Source organism: Epinephelus lanceolatus, chromosome 14, assembly GCF_041903045.1.
Source record: "Epinephelus lanceolatus isolate andai-2023 chromosome 14, ASM4190304v1, whole genome shotgun sequence".
NCBI lineage: Eukaryota > Metazoa > Chordata > Actinopteri > Perciformes > Serranidae > Epinephelus > Epinephelus lanceolatus.
Window position 1 is genome coordinate 16603045 of NC_135747.1, and position 19918 is coordinate 16622962.

The window sequence follows — 19918 nt, forward strand, 5'->3', positions numbered from 1 at the left end:
GACAGAGAATTACTCAAAATATCAGGAAAAGTCATCTACTTTAATCTGCTCAAAATTCATCCAAATCCATTGTTATACACAAACTGCCTGCAGTTACTGCCTTCATTATTTGGGTTATTTGTACAGTTTATCATTTGCTCTGTACTGTTGTTATGAGGAGAGGAGTGGAGAGGCGAGGCCAGTCAATGAAAAAAAAGACCATAAACTATTTTATCTGCCTTAATTAAATAATAGAATAATAGAATGATAGATAAATAAATAAACAAACAAATACATAAATAAATATATTAAATAAACTGGTTTTGAATGTTATTTATTTATTTAAACATGATATCTTGTACTGCTGTAAAATATTCATTTTTTGACCTCAGGTATTTTTAAAATACTTTTTTTAAGACTTATCATACTTTATGTTTTTCTGAGAATCAATTAAAATCCACTATCGATTCGTGGAGCGCGCCCCTGGCCACGCGCTCATCTCCGCCAGGTGCAGAGGAGCCGCGTCAAGAAAACCAAAGTGAAGCATATAGTTTCCTGTGACACCTTTCAGAATAAAAGTGTAGACGAACAGTTCGCGTTTAAGTTGTTTTGAATATTTGAAAAACACGATGAAATACGACGAGAGATATAAAGTCCCTTGTTAGCAGTGTGTAAAATACAAATTTCTCTCCGTACCGCTTCTTGAAACGCAAACACTGCCCCATTTTTACCACATGCTCTTATTTTGAAAGAAATATCGTCGGGCTTCCGGTGTTATTGTGTCAGAGGTCTCCTAGCTTGATGCAGCGGTGCTGTCGACAGCCTGCAGCTTCAGAAAATAAAGCTACAGACTAATTTACCCCCGGTGTTATATAATTGTTCCGGAAGATGGTGGCTAAACAGAGGATCCGCATGGCCAACGAGAAACACAGCAAGAACATCACGCAGAGAGGAAACGTAGCCAAGACGCTGGTGAGCCGTTCACTGACAGCGAGATGCCAGCATGACATTAGCCCAGATAGGTGACGTTCACTCCGGTATGGATACAGCAGCATGATGATGATGATGATGATGGTGGTGGTGGTGGAGATGGAGATGGTGTCCTGCTATATGTCACACAGCAGCACCTTTAAAGCACCGTGTGGTCCTCAGTGATAGATTCAGTGTACATTATGACCCTGCAGGCTGAGCTGTTTCATTAACATGTCATTTATTCACTGGATTCACTCGTCACCGCCCTCCGCAGTGCTACTTTACCTTATACTTAGTTTAAAATACAATAGTGAGAATAAAAGATGAACAGGTTATAAATAGGCTGGAAAATAACTGAACCCAGTGCTGCTTGGTGTATTGAATAAATGCCTAGTGTGAATGGGGAGGACTTTTAAAAAGTACCCAAGTGAAACCATTAATCAATCAAATACCAATAATGAATAAATTGTTGCAATCAATTTATAAAGCAAAAGTACCAAAAATTCACTCTCAAATGTATATGTGATACAGAGCTGCAGCGAATATTCGATTAGTCATCAACTAATTTGATAGTGAGTAAGTCAGGGTTCCCACGGTCTTGAAATTCCTGGAAAAGTTAAGGTGGCATGGTGGTGCAGTGGTTAGCAGTCACCTCACAGCAAGAAGGTTCCTGGTTCAAACCTTAAGGTGGGGGAGCCCATCTCTCTTGAGGTTGCATGTTCTCCCTGTGTCAGCATGGGTTTTCTCCGGGTACTCCGGCTTCCTCCCACAATCCAAAGACATGCAGGTTAATTGTCCGTAGGTGTGAATGTGAGCGTGAATGGTTGTCTGTTTCTATGTGTCAGCATTGCGATAGTCTGGCGACCTGTACAGGGTGTACCCTGCCTCTCGGCCAATGTCAGCTGGGATAGGCTCCAACACACCTGCAACCCCCAACAGGATAAGCAGTACAGATAATGAATAAATTAATGAGTTTTCCAGGCCTGGAAGTGTTGTGGAATGAACAGAATGTTTTGGGAAAAGACTTAGATATACATTATTTTGCCTATTGCTATACACATATAGATGTCTGGATAGCAATATCCGCCCTTTGTGTTGGGTCATTGATCCACATGATGGTGATCAGCCTTATATTAGGTGTACACTCAGGTTCAGGCAAGATTGCAAAACAATATTAGATATAGAATATTATTGTTCAACAAGCAATAAGTGCATACATTCATTCACTCATTTTCCATAACTTCTTATCCTGTTAGGGGCCACCAGGGGGGCTGGAGCCTATCTCAGCTGACACTGGGTGAGAGGCAGGGTACACCCTGGACAGGTCGCCAGACTATCACACAGCTGACACATAGAGACAGACAACCATTCACACTCACATTCACACCTATGGACAATTTAGAGTCACCAATTAACCTGCATGTCTTTGGACTGTGGGAGGAAGCTGGAGTACCCAGTGAAAACCCACGCTGACACAGGGAGAACATGCAAACTCTGCAAAGAAGGGCTCCCCCACCCCAGGTTCAAACTAGGAACCCTCTTGCTGTGAGGCGACAGTGCTAACCACTGCTCCACCGTGCTGTCTAAATGCATGCAAGCTTGTCAAAATTATAATCCAAACCCAGGTCAAATTGCATTTAAATTGACAGTATCTACAGGATCTTAAGTTTTCTATCCTTGGCTTTGATGTTTTGTGAAGTACCCTATTGTGCTGGTTTGGTCTAGTGGAAGGGGGCATATGCAGCAAGGTGGCAGTGGGAATGTCTAGTGAGTAAAATTAGCAAACACTAGCAGTTTGCTTGTCCGCAAATGCCTGGGCAATGTGTGTGTAATCACGTATGGCTGTATTATTATATAAGCTGACACATTTAACTACTTACATTAAGTCATGGAAATGGGGTTAAATATTCTGGAAACATTCTTGAAAATGTATTGGTAAAAATGTGTGGGGAACCCTGGTAATGAAAAAAAGTCAAACTTCTTTGATTCTAACTTTTTAAATGTGAATATTATCTGGTTTCTTTACTCCTCTATGACAGTAAACTGAATGTCTCTGAGTCATGGAAAAACAAGACAGTTGAGGACGTCCTTGTGGGCTTTGGGAAACACTGATCGACATTTTTTTTTGACTATTTTCTGACATTTTACAGACCAGACAACTAATTGATTTATCAAGAAAATAATCTACAGATTAATCGACAATGAAAATAATTGTTAGTTGCAACCCTAGTGTGATAGTTAGTCTTCTGTAAAAAAAAAAAAAAATTCAAAAATTCAATCACAATCAAATTAAGTACCTTCTTGATTTTAGACTGGTCTGTTGGTTTCACAAAACAGCGTGACCTCAGGCAAATTACAATAATAATTCAACCATTTTTTTTACATGTAATAGAAGAAATTTGGTAATCAAAAAAATAAATACAAAAAAAATAAAAACATAAATAGTCACAAATGAATAATCACAAATAAAAATCATGAATATCATGTCTCAACAAACTCACCAAAGGTCCATTTAGTAGCTGCTGTGGTAGTTTCTAAGGACAGCAGAGGAAATGCTGAGGAGGATCATGGGATACAACCAGCAGCTCCAGGGCAGCGGATATTTTCCATTAATCCCTCTGTGGAACATGAGCTATCTTCCTCCTGAATCTGATATTAACATATGCACTTTTAATGTCGACATCTTGAGTAAAATCTTGCAATTCTTAATACGTGACAGGAAAAGACTTTTCATCCTCTCTGCTGTAATGTCATCATCCCAGAAAAGGGCATGTGTTTCCATACTGTAGCTGATTTTTTCTTCCAAACACTGTCCTATCCGCCCATTATTTAAATGGTTATGTATTCAGTTTGTTGAGATATACCATAATTACCACATACTTAAAGCAACTCACTTAGTAGTGTTTATTGATGAGGATTGACTCAGGGGGAATTTTATAGTCCTGCTCATCCCTTTAAAACCTTTGCTAACAACCCAACAATCCCAATCTGACATTATTATCCTCCCCTTCCTCTGTCATTATATATTGTTTGAACAGTAGCTTAAAGGTCAGGCATCTACGCTGTTCCGGCTCCTCACTGACTGTATCATCACTGACTGTAACAACTTCCCTCACCAAGGGCAGACAAACATGTAGCCCGTCCAAACAGATGATGTCATCTGGTGGAAGCTGGCGGGTTCTCCCTTAATCTGCCCAGACTGACGTCTCGTGCTGTTCCACTCATCTTTTCAACATGAGCCACGATTTCGAAAAAATGAGCTCAGCACCTTTCAGTGTATAATCAGACCCTTGGGTTTGTTCAGCACAGTCACAGTGTTGTTATTGTGCACATTGTGGTGAGAATCACCACAAACAAGATAATGTGTGGTGGCTTTGGGCTTGAGGAGAAAGAGTGACTGAGCAGAAAGCAGCAGCAACAACAACCTGAGAGAGTGGTTGGAATGGGAAACCTCTCTGTAAATCTATCCGCATTCAAGGGGTTTTACTTTTGCTCTGCAGCATCTGTCACATTTCTGTTGTAGCAGTAATGCTAATGTAAGATATGTGTGTGTGTGTGTGTGTGTGTGTGTGTCTTTCCAATAGCGACCACAGGAGGAGAAGTACCCTGTGGGTCCCTGGCTGCTCGCCCTCTTTGTATTTGTAGTGTGTGGATCAGGTATGGATCTTTTGTACCTGCAGAATAAAGCATGTGTTTATGCAGAGTTATTGCCCTATGTTGATTGTAAGCTCATGTAGCTAATATGGTGGTTGATTACAGTAGATTAACGTGATTGTAAGCTAGTGGATCACAGTAAGACATGACAGTGTGACAGTGGTTCATTATGAATAATAACAGGGGCCTCATAACAGGAACAGTATCCTCACTGCTTTCCCTTTAGTTTCAAAGATAGGAAAAATCGTAACCTCTATTACAGAAGCAATTCCTAAACTCATGGCTGTGTCCATGAACAAGCCATAATATCAACTGCGCTCACTTGTCTCTGGCTAGTTCGCTTGCTATCATAAACAAAAAGACAGGCATTTTGTTTGGTGGGAAACATAAATATCATGGCACCAGAGTGCAGATAGCTTGGGTGACCTCTGTGATGTCGCGTGAGATGCAGGGCTGTGATTTTAAGGACAGATCTGCATCCTCAGTCTGAAAGTCACCCTAATGCTGTGTTCACACTACGAGCGACAACGAAACAGGCCATGATTCATTTTCAATGGAGACAGTGGCATGAAGCTACAAACTGACACCAGACACCGCCGACGGGTATGACGCACCACAAGCGAAAGTTGAGCTGGCCTCAACTTTTTTCAGTGCTCCAATGACACGGCCAAGCATCAGCTAATCATGTTTTTGTTTCTAGCTGTGGTGCTGTGTTATTTAGCTTAGTTAGCTGGTGCTATGCTAGCTTTATGTGTATTGTAGTGCACACAGGGATGCAGTGGGATGGCAAAATGTGATGTCAAAATGGAGCTCAGACATTGAACATCAGCACAAATACTTTTATGACCCAATACACACTAAAGATGATGTGAAGTCAGGGACATAAATATAGACAGTGCAGACAGTGCACTTGCACTGGGCCCCTTGAGGTGGGAGGCCCATAGAGAGAGTGGGCCCTCCAACAATGTGTTGGGTGGAGAATGGGCCCTTATGAGTGACTGCCACCTTGAAAATATGGCTATGTTCAAAGAACTGTCATTAAATTAAAAACAGTGCCATTTGCTATATATGCTCTTGAAAAAGGCAAACCCATCTCCATTATTTTACTTATTATTTTTTATTAAATAAACAGTAGCAACAAAATTATATGCTTATCCAGTAACTATAAATCAACTAGGCTATTAAAATTGTTAAATCAATAATTTATGATTTTTTGGTATTTTTTGTTATATACAGATATATGCAATGATGATTGTTGGGTAATATGTTGATGTTATCTAATGTCAAGTCTCTGATCATGTGACGAGGCAACATGTGTATGATTGGGTACACTAGGGCTGTCATAATAGCATGAACTGGGCCCCGTTGTAACTACCTTAAGCCACTGCGTTCAGTCAGGGTGCTTTGTGGCCAGTAGCAGACACACACAAGCTTGTCATAACGCAACTACGTTACAAGTGGTTAAGCAACATTTCAGCGGTGACTCAGTGATAATGTAGCTGATCAAGCTGTTGCTGTGTTGCTCGTAGTGAGAACACAGCAGAAGTGTTGCTCAAGCGTTGATTAACATAGTTACGTCAGGATTGGGCTTGTGTGTGTCTGCTAAAAAAGTACCTCAACTGAACGTCATCTTTAGTTTGTATTTGGTCATGAAAATATCTCTGCTTTTGATAAATGTCTGGGCCCCATTTTAACATCACATTTTGCAGTCCTGTTGCATCGTCATGTGCACCGCAATGCACATAAAGCTAGCATAGCATCAGCTAACTTGGCTTAATACTGCAGTGCCACAGCTAGAAATAGCTGCATCATTGGAGTGCTGAAAAAAGTTGGGGCCAACTCAACTTTGATTTGTAACGTGTCACACCTGTCGGCAGCGACAAGTGTAGCTACAGTTTACCGTCATCTACTGAAAATGTCTTGTTGCCTGTTGCTGTGTCAATCGTAGTGTGAGCACAGCATTAGAAAAAAAGACGAGGTGCATTTGTGATGTGTACAGCCACCGTCAGAGCCCCATGCCTCCTTGCCGGCGTCTTGAGAGCCTGACGTAGCATGTCAATCAAACTCAAACTCATTAGTAAATGGTCTATGAAATTCAAAGCACCATCATATGCTTTGAGCAGCCTTTCAGTCTTTATATTTTGGTGTTCATGTTCTTTTCTGTCTTCATCATCAGTGCTATACAGACTTTACAACAGTGCTGCTGCCATTTTTGGCAGGATGGGGTCTGTGCCAACCCAACCTATTTTCCTAACCTGGGAAATCCCTAAGTTAGGACAGTTCTGTAATAGCTAAATTCCTATCCTACAATATGGGAGAATTTGTCATTGATTGGCATGTTTCTGTAATACCCAAAATATTCACCATCATCCTAAAATGAGATAGGATTTCAGTCTTAGGAAGTTTCTGTAATGAGGCCCGAGGCCCCAGCTAAATTGATTTCATAATTTACACATGCTTTTCCTATTGTGACATGTCAGACATCTTTGAAAAAGGCCCATGTCCCTCACTTGTAGTCACACTGTTAGGTACCATAATGTGTCCATTCACAGCCTCACATCATTTACTGTATGCTCTATGAGAACGTGCCGGGTCCTGACAGCTCTGTTTTGGTTGTGCTCTCTCAGCCATATTTCAGATCATCCAGAGCATCCGTATGGGGATGTGATGCAGAAGGAGCATCCGGACTCCCACACCCCCCTCATGCCCTCACTGAGCCTGGCTAGCCCGCACCTGCATACCCCTGACCCCTTCCAGAGGCCCAGAGACTGACTCCAAAGCTTTGGATCCGGCAGACCTCAGAGAGAGAGAGAGAGAGAGAGAGAGAGAGAGAGATAAGCTTCCCCGACCACCGCCTCCACCAGCCCCTCCTGGGGACACGCCCCCCGCCCTCGATCAGCGTTTACAGTGTTGCAGTCTGTGGTACTGACAGCTTTTCTATGGACAGTCTAAAACCACGCCGGCTGGAGAACTTGTGTGTCTCATTACTCACTTGGCACCTGTGCGTGTGTGAGTTTATGTGTGAAGTTGTGACTGTTGACGTGAGAGTGTGTGTAGCCAGTGATTCCTGCTGACGATGTGCCATATCTGTCTGTTTAAGTGTCTGTGTTATGTGAAAAGAATCTTTTTTCAAATAAATGTCAAACATTTAGGGAGCGCCCAGTTTTACTTCTGTTTTTGTAGACTCCCTGTGTTTATCAGTGCACACACAAACACACACATACACACACTGTACTGTCAGGACACTTTATAGGGTCTTTACATCCTGGATGACATTAATAACTGTGTTATTTATTTTGAAGCATCAGGATGTCTTGTACAGCTCTTAGTAGGGAACACCACCTAAGAATCCCATTATGTTATCTCCATGGCCTGGGAAAGTTCAATCAATATTTGTGAACATGAGCTACTCTCTCTCAAAGCCAGAAACCAGAGAAGGAAGTCTCAAACTTGTGGTGTCACAGGGTATAAAGTCTGGAGCTGCTCCATAGACATGAAATACTCAGAACATTTCCCTGTGTGCTCTCAGTGTCATCTAGAACAGTGGTTCTCAATTGGTCCAGCCACAGGTCCAGATTTCTCCTTAGTCATAGTTAAAGGTCCACACAGCTTAATACAATCAGCGTCACAGTTGTGGTTGGCCACGTCCTCGAGCTAGTTTGCTGTCTCTGTCAAGTAGCTGACTGCTCATCACTCAATCTAGAGCAGGATACGGCACTTTAAAATAAAAGCTCCACATCCGAAATTCACTTTACTTCAAAACAAAGTGTTTTTTTAAATAAACTTGACACGTTTGCAAGTGACTTGTGGTCCTTTAAGAATGGACCACGACTCACTAGTTTGGAACCACTGATCTAGAACATCTGTAACCATTCACTGTGTATGGAGCAGCTCCAGACTTAATAGCATTTAGGCGCTGACACAAAGACAATGGTCGACCGTTTGTTAATGTTAGGCCATTTGTGAGCGTCTGTCACCACAATATTGGCGGTGTGTTAAGACCTTTTTAATGCCACTTGGAATTAAATTTAAAGCCAATCTTACAATTACCACAACTGAAGAAAAAATAAATAAACCAACATCCGTTACTTAGGTTTGGGAGAATTTAGCCCAAACATATATTGTATCATAAAACATGACTTTTTGGTGACATTATTGCGAGAGGTGTTTGTTTTTGTTAAAGTTATCAATCATTCTGAGATTTTACAATGTAATGTGAAATTAAAAAAAAAACCTACTTCCCCATCTTAGCATTTGTAAGACTTTTGAAAGGTTGATTTAATACATTTTAATGCCAATTAAGTCCTTATTTTTAGTTATTTCAATGCCTTCTAAGACTTTAAGGTTCCGTGGGACATCTGGTTTTAAAATGGATGTTTCCTTCTTATCACAGCCATTAAATCTCTCTCCCAGAAAGATACTACAAAAATAAATCCACTCAAGTGTTGCAGTAAGGGGAGACTGTCAAATATTTCCTAATAACTTTAATTAAAGTTGCCTTAAGGAGTGTGTAATTACTTATTACTTATTAAAGCCGTTTACAGACCAAGCTCTGAAACTTATTTTAGCTAGTTTAGCTTGTTGCATTTAGTTTAAAAGCAGTTGTTGGTCTCTGGAGGACTTACTTTAAACACAAGTAAGCAGGTGTTCATCAGTTATTTATTATTAGACATCTTACTCTTTGTATGTTGAATTGCATCCTTGCCCTTTTTTGCAAACAAAATATATATTGTCTGAATTTAAGTGGTGCTAAATTGCAGAGAAACTTTGTAGGAATCTTAACCTTACCAACTGTTTTTGGTTGAACCTTAAATTAATCTTTGAAGGTCATCTAGGAGCAGCTTCAATCCAGACACCACCAGGCTATGACTTTGCCTCTCAGCCAACAACAGGGTTCAACAACATAATGTACAGTCATAAAGCTCCATTTAATAACACCCTGAAGCTGCATACCATGGATGTAAGAAGCAGCATGACTCCACATGTGACAGGAGACAAACTGCCCTTTAGCACCCAAAGGCGTGGTGAACCTTTACATGGTCACATCCGACAGACTGACCGAGCCCAGCAGCCGTGAGACGGAATAAGAAAGAGAAGGTGATCGAGTGGTTATTCTTCCTTAAGCATGTTTATTAAAAGTTGTGAAGTGCAGCTGTCAAGTGCAATTGTGGTATGTATGTTACAATATCTCAACCGGTCCTTGCAGAAACATGCACAGAACATGAGCATACAACTGATACACAGAATGAAAAAGAAAGAAAAAACATCTCTAGAGTTTGTTTTTGTCTTTTTTTAAATGTTGAGTTTTAAGATATTGTTCATCCAAAAGTACTTCACTGTCAAATAAAAAAAAAATGATAAAGGTGCAATACTCCAGAAAGAAAAGGAACCAAGTGAAAATGATTTTACAGTAAGAGTTAATGTAGCAGTAAGGGATATGGACACCGTTGTTGTCTGTGTGTTGTCAGTTAAATAACCTAAACTCCCGTTCCTCCACAGTCTTGAAAATACAGCATTAAAAATAGACGACACAGACTGGGCAAGACCAGCACGTTCCCCGCTCACCCGCTTCAATCTGTGTGGCCAAGATAGCCTCTGTTGTTTTTCTCCTTTCTCCTCACTATTTTACATGGTACTTACACTATACAGAAATATACATCATCATCTTCTGCCCATCAAACTTTTTAGGAAAAAAAAGAAAATGCAGCTTAGCCCAATGTCTCAACCCTGTCAAATAAGGTTTAAATTACATGCCACTGCAGGGTTGAGAGAACAGCAATGATGAGCTTTATCGAGGGCAAAATGAGGAGCTTGAAAGTGAAATACTGAAATAGAATATCATCATCTCCATAAGAAACCACGTTTTGTTCATCCCACCAACCCACAGTTGAAGTAACGTCATCAATGCTGCCAAGTGTTGTTCAAGAATACCCACCCGCCCCCTCCCCAGCCCGCCCCCAACTCCCCCATTCCAGATGGGGACTCTGTCATAATAATTGCTCACATTCTTCATTTGTCACTCTGAGAAGGCTTTTTCCTCTCTCTCAAATCTCTCAGCCTGTAACGCTAGGATCTACCCTTGAGAGAGAACCGCTTTTATTTACATCATTCAGCAAGAAAAGGTAACCACCAATACAATCCTCCACCTCCTGCTCTCCCACCGTCATCATCAGTAAAATCGACATCACTTAAAATCCAGACACAGGCACAGTGATTTTTTTTGTTTTTAATCTATAGCTAAGTATATTGTCGCCACTGATAAGCTGTTTTGTTTCTTCTTGGTAAGACATTCTAGTTGATATGTCCAAGGGTTATTTGGCAAATGTTCGATGATTCAATCCTCCGCTGAAACCAATCCCCCCCTTTACAGCATGTCAAGATTGTCACCCTCCACCACTGTGCTGTAAAGCAGCGCACTGCTCGTCCCGCTAGCTGCATCCTTCTGAGAGATAAATATGTGCAAATTCTTGTCTTAACAGCGTAACCTCCTGCTGTAGAAGGCAAGGTTTAGCTCTGCTGCTGCAGCAGAACCAAAAAGTCAGTCTGTCTGTCTGTCTGTCTGTCTGTCAGTGCAGACCAGGCTACGCCGAGGGGCCAGAGCTGTGCGAGGTGGGTTGGGCGAGGGCAGCGGCGCTCGGGGGTCCCGGTGTGGCAGCTGTTGGAGGGGCAGGTGGGGAGCCGGTCTGAACCTGGGCCTGGAACTGGGCCATCTGCTCTGGGCTGGCCAGCGTCTTCAACAGGGTGTTTTCCTGCTCCAACTGGGAGTTACGGTCAATCAGCTCCTTGATCTGCTCCTTTAGGACCTCCACCTCCTCACGCACGGCGTACATCAGGTGACTCTTCACCAGGTCCTGGGGCAGACAGAGATATGGGTTTATGACTCGGACATATCAACAAATTCCCACAAAAGAAAACTAACGTTGTCTAACCTAGGGCCCAATCTTTACTTCTCAGATTTACTTTGTAATATGTAATCTAATTTCTTCGCCTGGATTCAGACTTTTGAATCTTTGAATCCACCCACTCCACAGAGTTGACTGATTAGTCTGGCATCGAGACATGAAACAGCAGTTTCTCAGCTGAAATAAAAACAACCAATGGGCACCACAGGGAGACTAACAATTAGCCAGTCAGCACTACGGGCAGGAGTAATGCTGTTCAAACAGTGTGCCACAACCAATGAGGAGTGATAACAATGATGGGGAGCACTGCAGGCAAGATAGATGCTGCTATTGAGGCTTTTCTAAATAGACATGTCTTCTCAATTTCCCCCGACATTGTAGTTTGTTTGACTTCGCACCACTCCACTCTTAAAACACTGGCAAAACAGGTAGGTTGGCATGGCTATTCATTGGTGTGGATTTAAAATAAATAAAAAAAATAAATAAATAAGATTCAGGCAGATATGTTGGTTTCTAGTGACTGGACATTATTTTTGACTGAGGATGGAAAGGAGTGTCACAAGCTGACAATTCTGCCTGCTTGCAAATAACTTCTGGCATAATAAAAAGTTAAACTCAAATAACAACTGAATATCAAGCTAACTAACTTAGATGACAACTAATAAAATGCTGTTCAATATTTTGTAAATGTGTAAAATCTTATATATAAATTAAGAAACATAAAAGAACCATTTTCTAAAGTTTGACTAAAAAATATTTTGGGTTTATTCAGTGTGGATATAAAAGATTTTACAAAGTGAAAATTTGTAGTGATATAAAAGTGTTGGCCCTTGTGTAACCTAGCACAATATGAAACAGCTCATTCCTTTTTTCCCCTCACAAAGTTGGATTTAATGAAATGAAAACAATTGTACTGCAACTACTCATCATGCCATACAGCTGGGAATTAGCCATTTATAACAATACAGACAATTTTATATTTCATATGAATGATTAGCGCTACCCATATGTTCACTACTGGAATGCACTATGTAGACATCATTATATGAAATGATGCTGCAACAAAGAACCATAAATATTACGCATAAAATAACTGTTCCCTGACAATAATATAAACTTAATATGGATACTGACATAAGTGGAAACAGACCTTTAAAACTGAATCAATATAAAAAATAATCTGGCAATAATAACATAATAAATAGTTGATAAAGAGAAAAACGTGAGCGAGTATATTCCCAGGATGCCACGTCAATAACCCTGCCCACATTTAACTGCTTAGCCAATCAGAGGGCGAGATATTTATAACGAGGCGTGAGAGCCTTCCAGTTTGCCTAGCAACAAGGCTGACAGCGGGCACAACAACAGAGAAGAGCGAAACAGAAAATAAAAGTGCGTTTTGTTTCCTGTCAGAGAGACTGAATTATAACCAAAAGTAAGACGACACATTTATTATAGTAATAATAAAGAGATTTAAAAATTAGTTTAATGTCTTAAGTTGGATACAGAGGTTGGTTTAAACTCTACGTTTTGTTTTAGCATTAACAGTATTTTGGCACCGTAATAACGTACACAGTTATTTCTGAAGGGACCGTCAATGTACAATATCAAGTATATATTAATTTTAATCCACAATAAGCTTCTTAAAAGTTTTTGTTGCCAGAGATTTGAGGGGAATACTCACTATTGTCCCACATTTATTACGTTAAACGCTATCAGCAGTACTGACGTTAGTGGCTTCACAATAGTCCCTGGATAGTTTGAGGTCCTATCATTAAGAAAAATATATCCATACCGTTTTATTACATGTATTAACAGTCATTATAGTCGTCGACATTTTCCACAGTGTAGTGTTTAAGAAAGAAACGCATAGAAAGCTCACCATTGCTTGTTCAATCTTGTTGTCTATGGCCACAACGCTGGCTCCTGACGAACTGCAAAAGAAGAAAGGATGAATTAATATAACATTTTAAACCTTTATGTGCTGTAACACAAAATATGGAGAGCCTATACGGAGAAGCAGCCTCTCTGCCTTTGTATTAATGAGAGTGGTTACTGGAAGCCTCTGGAAATTTCTATAAAATCAACGTGGTGCCTGGTGTGAACAATCCCTCCTGCCCTGTCCTCAGCGTTTATAGCAGTGTGGCCTCTGGGTGCAGTGATACTGTAGCATCCTCCATCACACAGTGGGGACATTAGTGGTGAAGGGAGCCCTGACTAGCAGCAGCAGTAGCAGGCTGTGTAAAGGACTGTCTCTACCACACAGTATTTACCTATTGTCAAGCTTGACGTGCGAGCTCTCCGCGCTCAGTAACGACGACAGGAACGATATAGAGAAATTTCTCAGCTGGCAGACGCCTAGATCCATGGCCACAGTGTAGCACGGCGTATTCATGCTGGTCATGTTTTTACAGTCCGCTAACAAACAGCCCCGTGTCCCGACTCGACCTCCTCGCGACCAGCTCCGCGAGACACATCCACACTATCCTATAGTCTACCCGTTAGAGCCCGTGCACCGACCGCAGCGGTACGAATACAATCCAAGGTCAGCTCATCTCGGCTCTACACAAAAATCTGCAGCCGAGGACCAGCCCGCATAATTTATCCAGCGACACAGCGCGAGGCCGCCTCCTGATTGGCTGAGAGGGGCCTCATTTGCATAATATATTCAGGAACGCCCCCACCTGCCGCTCAGCTGACGCGTTTTTACATAAAATATTCCAAGAACGGAGAGGAGGTGGATGAAACCGGGGAAAACCGGATGGGAAGGGGAGAAGAAAGAGCTGTGGTGCTGAAAAACAGGCGAGGGAAGGGCTACGGTTTAGGCTGTTGAGTTACAGCGACAATACACATCAATCAGCTCCTGTTTCAAAGTGAATGTGAATGTGCGAGCCTTTAGTGCTGCTAGGAATTTACCCCATCTGAACCTCACAGATGTGATCTTGTTTTTATCTCCACAACAACAAGACTGAGTGTTATTCAGCCCAGTTTCAGGGAATCCCTTTGCTGATAATTTGACTCAAAAATGTGGGGCAGTTGTTATTCTCCAGAATGTCAGAAAAATATAACATTTTAGGTATTTTTTTAGGTTTTGGTCACAAATACATGTTTATCAATGTACTTTTATGCTCATTTTATTTGCCTCAATTTAAGGATGTTAAAATGATTGACAATCTGTGTGTAAATGTGTACTCTGTAAATCTAAAACAGCTTTCACAAATGCAAACAAGATTTCTAAACTTGCAAAAATATGTTGCAAATATAAAACAGATCTGCAAATACACAAATTCCACAAATTAACAAAAAGATTCAGTGCTTAAAATGCAAATCCACAAGCACAAAACTGGGTTTCACAAATAAAAGCTGAATTCACAAATATTTGTTTGAAAGCTGTAAATGTTAGGGGGATATTTACAAATGTTTTTCACTTATTTGTAAATGAATTAAATGTTGTTTTGTGTTTTCTGTGGAATTTATTTATTTGCAAAGCAATTTTTTGAGTTTACTTTTTTTGGTTGGTATTTCTGGAAGGTGTTTTCAATTTACAGATTACACATTTACACACAGATTGTCAATCTGTTCATACAGATATTACTGACACAGATCTATCTCCAAATAGGAACAAGTAGTATACATGTAATGCATGTGTAGAGGCACACTATCCATGGTTGCTCTAACAGAATCAAGGTACTAAAACATTATACCAACATCCATGCCTGTCGGGGGACACCTATGTCCAGAGGACAATAGCAATCAGATGGAAATAAACGATAGGCAGCTGTTCAACCAAAATGCTCTGGATGTCCATGACGTGCTTTCATGTCCATATGTATGTTGCCCCCATGTGGCCCTGTGCAGCACTGCACAGCAGTGGGACTGAGCAACATCGGTAAGAAAGCCTGGTAAAACAGGCCTCTAACATTTACATTACATTTCAAATTCTCAAATCTTACAGAACACAAAGGGGAAAAACTATTGACATTTAAAGACCTTGAGTGCACAGCAGATGAATACAGTCCTGATGGTTTAACTCAAAATAAGAAACAAATGATGAGATTTTGTCAATCAAATGTCATTTGCTACCTTGAATACAGGTTGGCATGACGTCTATCATACACCTGTAGCTATATGTGGTTTTAATTGATACACAAAGACATTTTTAAGAGAATACAAAACCATCAGTAGTGTAACAAGTTACATTCTCAAACCATTTGTCTTGGAGACATGCCTGGACTCTCACCGACTTGATTAAATCATGTCTTGTGCAATTTTACACTCCCCTGTGGGTCCACAGAGACTGCATTGTTTGTAAATTACTACGTGACCTGTCTTACTGGGAGATTACACATCTGTCAAACGTCAAAGACTATGGAGGAGATGGGAGATCAGTGAGGTCAATCTGAAACAAACATGATCACACACACACCTCAAATATCTTTACAGAAGGGAGTATCTTGGTCGACAGATGCACCTAGAACAACTCCTCCACACTGAAAATTCCCACTTCTAAACAAGACCCCCTCCCACACACATACACCTCCTTACACAGTCTAAAAGGCCATTCTCACACATTCCATGTACACCCAAAAACCTGCAAAATCATGTGTACGGACTCTTGACCTTCTTGCCTCTAACCAATTTAGAGATGAAGGAAATCTCTGAAATGTTGACAGGAAGCCAAATGTTAGTGACAGTTCAGCTCTTTTTAAACGGTGTTGTATCAAGTTAGTACTTATCCATAGTTAGTGTATTACCTACAGTAAATGGAGTAGCATGCCCCGAATTCAGAGAAGCAAGCAGGGGTACCGCCACAAAGGATTAGCAATGTACTGCTCCGGACGGGGGCAGCACCAAAATGTATTTTAGCCACCTAAAAAAAACAACATCAGTTTAAGTGTACACTATTTGTAGAATATTTTTACTGCTTTACTTTGCCATTAGCTGTAGCTGTTATAATAATCTATGCTCTCTTTAAAGCCACCAGACTCCTTTGATAACCCCAGTAAATTTACCTCACAGAGCACAGGACTTGCTGTTCTATCACTGCCTCTCTCTGTTAGTTTGTCTCTCTTATTGTGTGACTTTGATGCTTTAAAATGTTAATTCAGTAAAACAAACAAGCTAACAGATCGAGCCAGCAGTAGACAAACAGCTCCTGTGTTTTTCAAGGTAAAAGGAGTCTGGTGGCTTTGAAGAGAGCGATATAACAGCTTTTGTTTCCTGTCAGAAAGGGCTGTCTAATGGAAAGGTAAAGTGGTGAAAATATTTTAAATAAAGCGTACACTTTAACTGATATTGATTATTTTTTTTGAGGGGCTAAAATACACTTTGCTGCTGCCCTCGTCCACAGCAGTACTTTGCCTGGCTTCTAGGGCAGTACGCCTGCCTGCATCTCAAAATTGGGAGTGTCCTGACTGCCAACTTGTGTAGGTAATTCACTGACTCTGAATGAGTACCTCATACAACCCCACCGTGAAAAATCCAAACTATGCCTTATGCTAATAAAATAAAAAAGGCCTGGTGTGGCATTGAGCCAACATGAAGGAAAAATGGAGGAGAAGGTACAGGCATGGTCCATGTTGAAAAAGCAAATCAAGCCCCTGAGGTACTCAGTCAGTATGACTGATGTGTAGCTGTTATATCAAGGGCCTGAACTTCCAACTGTGTGTGTTATGTAGTAGTGAGAGAGGAGAATGGGAGAGGAGGTAGATGAAGAGACATACTCAAATCGTGAAAACACAGAGCACAGGTTGAGTACTGTCAGCAGCCACATTTAAATGGGGGCTTAGGCTAATTTGGGTATCACAGAACAGTCCTGGCGTATTAGGGCCAAGTACCGAGAAGATAGGCTCAAAAATAGCCTCAGAGTACAGGTAGTGATGTCAGCTGCTGCTCACCTCTGATCCCAGTCAAACACCTCAGCACTTAACATGAAGCCAAACAGCTTAATAAGAGGCTCTAATCTCTTCCGGTCTCGTCTTTGACTGGAGGAAGGGTTTAGCTAATTATCCAGACCCAAATAGCCAGTACAGCTGCAGCTCTGGTGGAATAAAACCCAAGTCTAACGTGATCACGCTCTGAAACACACACAAGCACACTGAGGATTGATAGGAGCTATACTTGGTTCAACTGTTAACTAGTCAAGAGAAAAATAAGACAGTGTTCCAAGAAAATTCACTCTGATAGGTCAAGATGATTTTAACGTCAAAGTTAAACCACGAGATGACACTAGAGAAAACAACTGGATCTAGGCTACAGGTTATTCCGCTTAGTACGGGTTGGTAAATGAAGGTTCATATTTTAAGACCCAGATGCAGTGTTGATTTTTTTTTTCTTTATACCGTTTAACATTATTTCAGTTCTGCTGCAATATCACCATGTCTATGTTTCACCAGTGAAGTTCACCTATTAAAATACTCTTGTTATGTTGGCTAAGATGCTAACATCACAAATAGAGCTGCTACAATTAATCCTAATCACCAACTACTGTGATAGTCAATGAATCTGTTTAAATATTTTTTTAAAAAAAAGGTCAACAATCTCTGATTCCAGCTCTTTAAATGTCAATATTTTCTTGTTTCTTCATTTCTCTGTGACAGTCAACTGAATATCTTGTAGTTGTGGACGAAGCATGACATCTGAAGAAGTCATCTTCGGCTTTGACACACATTGGTCAACATTTTGCACCAATTCCTGACATTTTATAGACCAAAAAACAAATTGATTAATCGAGAAAATAACTGACACAATAGTCAGCAATGAAAATGATTGTTAGTTGCCGCCCTAGTCACAGAAATACTGCTTTAATGGTTCATGTACTTGATTTAAGGCCTTTCTGCTTTGCTAAAAAAAAAACAAAAACAATTGCCTAGTGACCTACTAAGGTAACTCAAGAGAAATGCCCAAGGTCACTTACTAGTGTTGGGCATCTTAAATCATATGAGGACACACAACAGAAACAACAAAAAGGAGGATCTGTAACACAGAATGTCATTAGGGGTACCTCTGAATATTATGCAGTCTAACACAAAACTACCAAAAACTGTGGCCTTAAAATGACCATGGCTTTGAATCAACACAACATACTACAAAAACATATATTTCACCAAGATAGGACTAACTGCAGGGCTCAGTCACATAACACTGTACATGTGCACCTATCAAACTAGTAATTCTGTAGCACCTCATGTAAATGTCCAGCTTCAATGCACTTCCTTTTACAAAACTGTGTGACTGTTGCAACACTGTACCTGTTAAGATGAATCACAAAAAAATGAAGCAAGGCTTATCATTACGCACTATTACCGTGGTATTTATGCGTTGCTATACTGTTGCAAAAGAGAGGGTGACTTCATGTGAAGTGATGGAAAGATGGAGCAACATGACGGCAACAGAGCTGCTACAAAACAGGAATATAAGGTAAGCAATTCAGTGAGAAAAAAAGAAACAAGCTGTGGGTTGGATTACTCACAGTCCCCATAGATAGCAATAAATGGCACTAATTTATACCACAGATGTATGTCACCTATGTTTTAACACTTTTCTATAGTTTACTATACATTATAGCACCCTACAATATTTTTACTATACGAGTACACAGCAGACACATTCATAGTATCTGCTTTAAGTATCCCTTAGTGTTAACCCTGATGCCACGCATCACTAAATGGAAAAGACAATATAGCCACGCAGCCCTTTGTGTGCAGCTACTGTAGTGATTGGCCCAAGCAGTGCCACACTGTACCGACTCCCCAGGGATTCCCTGTCTTTAGTTTTTACCTTTTGAGATGCTGCTCCAGCTCCCAGAACAAAAGCTTCATTGCCATCTCGTCATGGCCTCGTACTCCCCACACTCTCATGGAGCCGTCCGTCAGCAGGATCATGTACACTCCAGAGTGACAGAGCAGTGCCTCCCGCGCTTCTTTGTTTAGGGTTTCTTTTTTTCTGACACCCCTCGCTCCTTCTTAAATTTAAGTGAACAGATCTAGGTCGCGCCCTATAGATGCATTCGTGAGTGCAGCTGCATAGGGTATCAAAGGCAGCGTGCCAGGTTGTGATGACTGTGTATATGTGTGCTCCTCATTATTCCTCTCTGTCATCCATGTGTGTTTGAATGGCTGACTAGTGAGTGAATTACTGAGTACAGACAGTAGCTGGGCGGGTAGTGACGTGTGATCATGTGATACTAGGAGTTACATAAACCATCAACAGAGATTAGCATGTGGCCCAGTGATTTCCCTGCTCCTATGCCATAAGTCCTCTGCCCTCTGTAGCCTGAGACATGGATGTACAACACAACACTGGGCCTCAACTCTTTGACATCTCTTCAGCAAACATACAATTACGTCTCTCTTCTACAGAATAATGCAGTTTTATAAGCACATAACTGAGACCACAGGAATGTCGATGTA

General features: G+C 40.9%; 2 protein-coding genes across 4 annotated transcripts in view; one reads left to right on the forward strand and one right to left on the reverse strand.

Annotated features, from left to right (window-relative positions):
• Positions 1-773: 773 nt before the first annotated feature.
• On the forward strand, positions 774-9184 carry serp2 (stress-associated endoplasmic reticulum protein family member 2). Its single transcript, XM_033617191.2, has 3 exons — positions 774-951; positions 4536-4608; positions 7233-9184. Exons 1-3 carry the CDS (start codon positions 868-870, stop codon positions 7271-7273), a joined length of 198 nt encoding a protein of 65 aa, XP_033473082.1. The 5' UTR covers positions 774-867; the 3' UTR covers positions 7274-9184.
• A 530-nt stretch (positions 9185-9714) lies between these two features.
• LOC117251205 (TSC22 domain family protein 1-like) overlaps positions 9715-19918 on the reverse strand; it is a 37959-nt gene continuing 27755 nt past the window's right edge. The window contains exons 1-3 of one of the 3 annotated variants that reach the window (XM_033617264.2): positions 19287-19736; positions 13390-13441; positions 9715-11456 (exon numbers count right to left, since the gene is read on the reverse strand). In XM_033617264.2, the coding sequence (XP_033473155.1) occupies positions 11187-11456; positions 13390-13441; positions 19287-19390 (426 nt within the window). In that variant the 5' untranslated portion in view covers positions 19391-19736 and the 3' untranslated portion in view covers positions 9715-11186. Of the gene's footprint in view, positions 11457-13389; positions 13442-13780; positions 14492-19286; positions 19737-19918 lie in introns of those variants that run through there. The other 2 variants (XM_033617263.2, XM_078174406.1) reach the window with 2 other exon arrangements.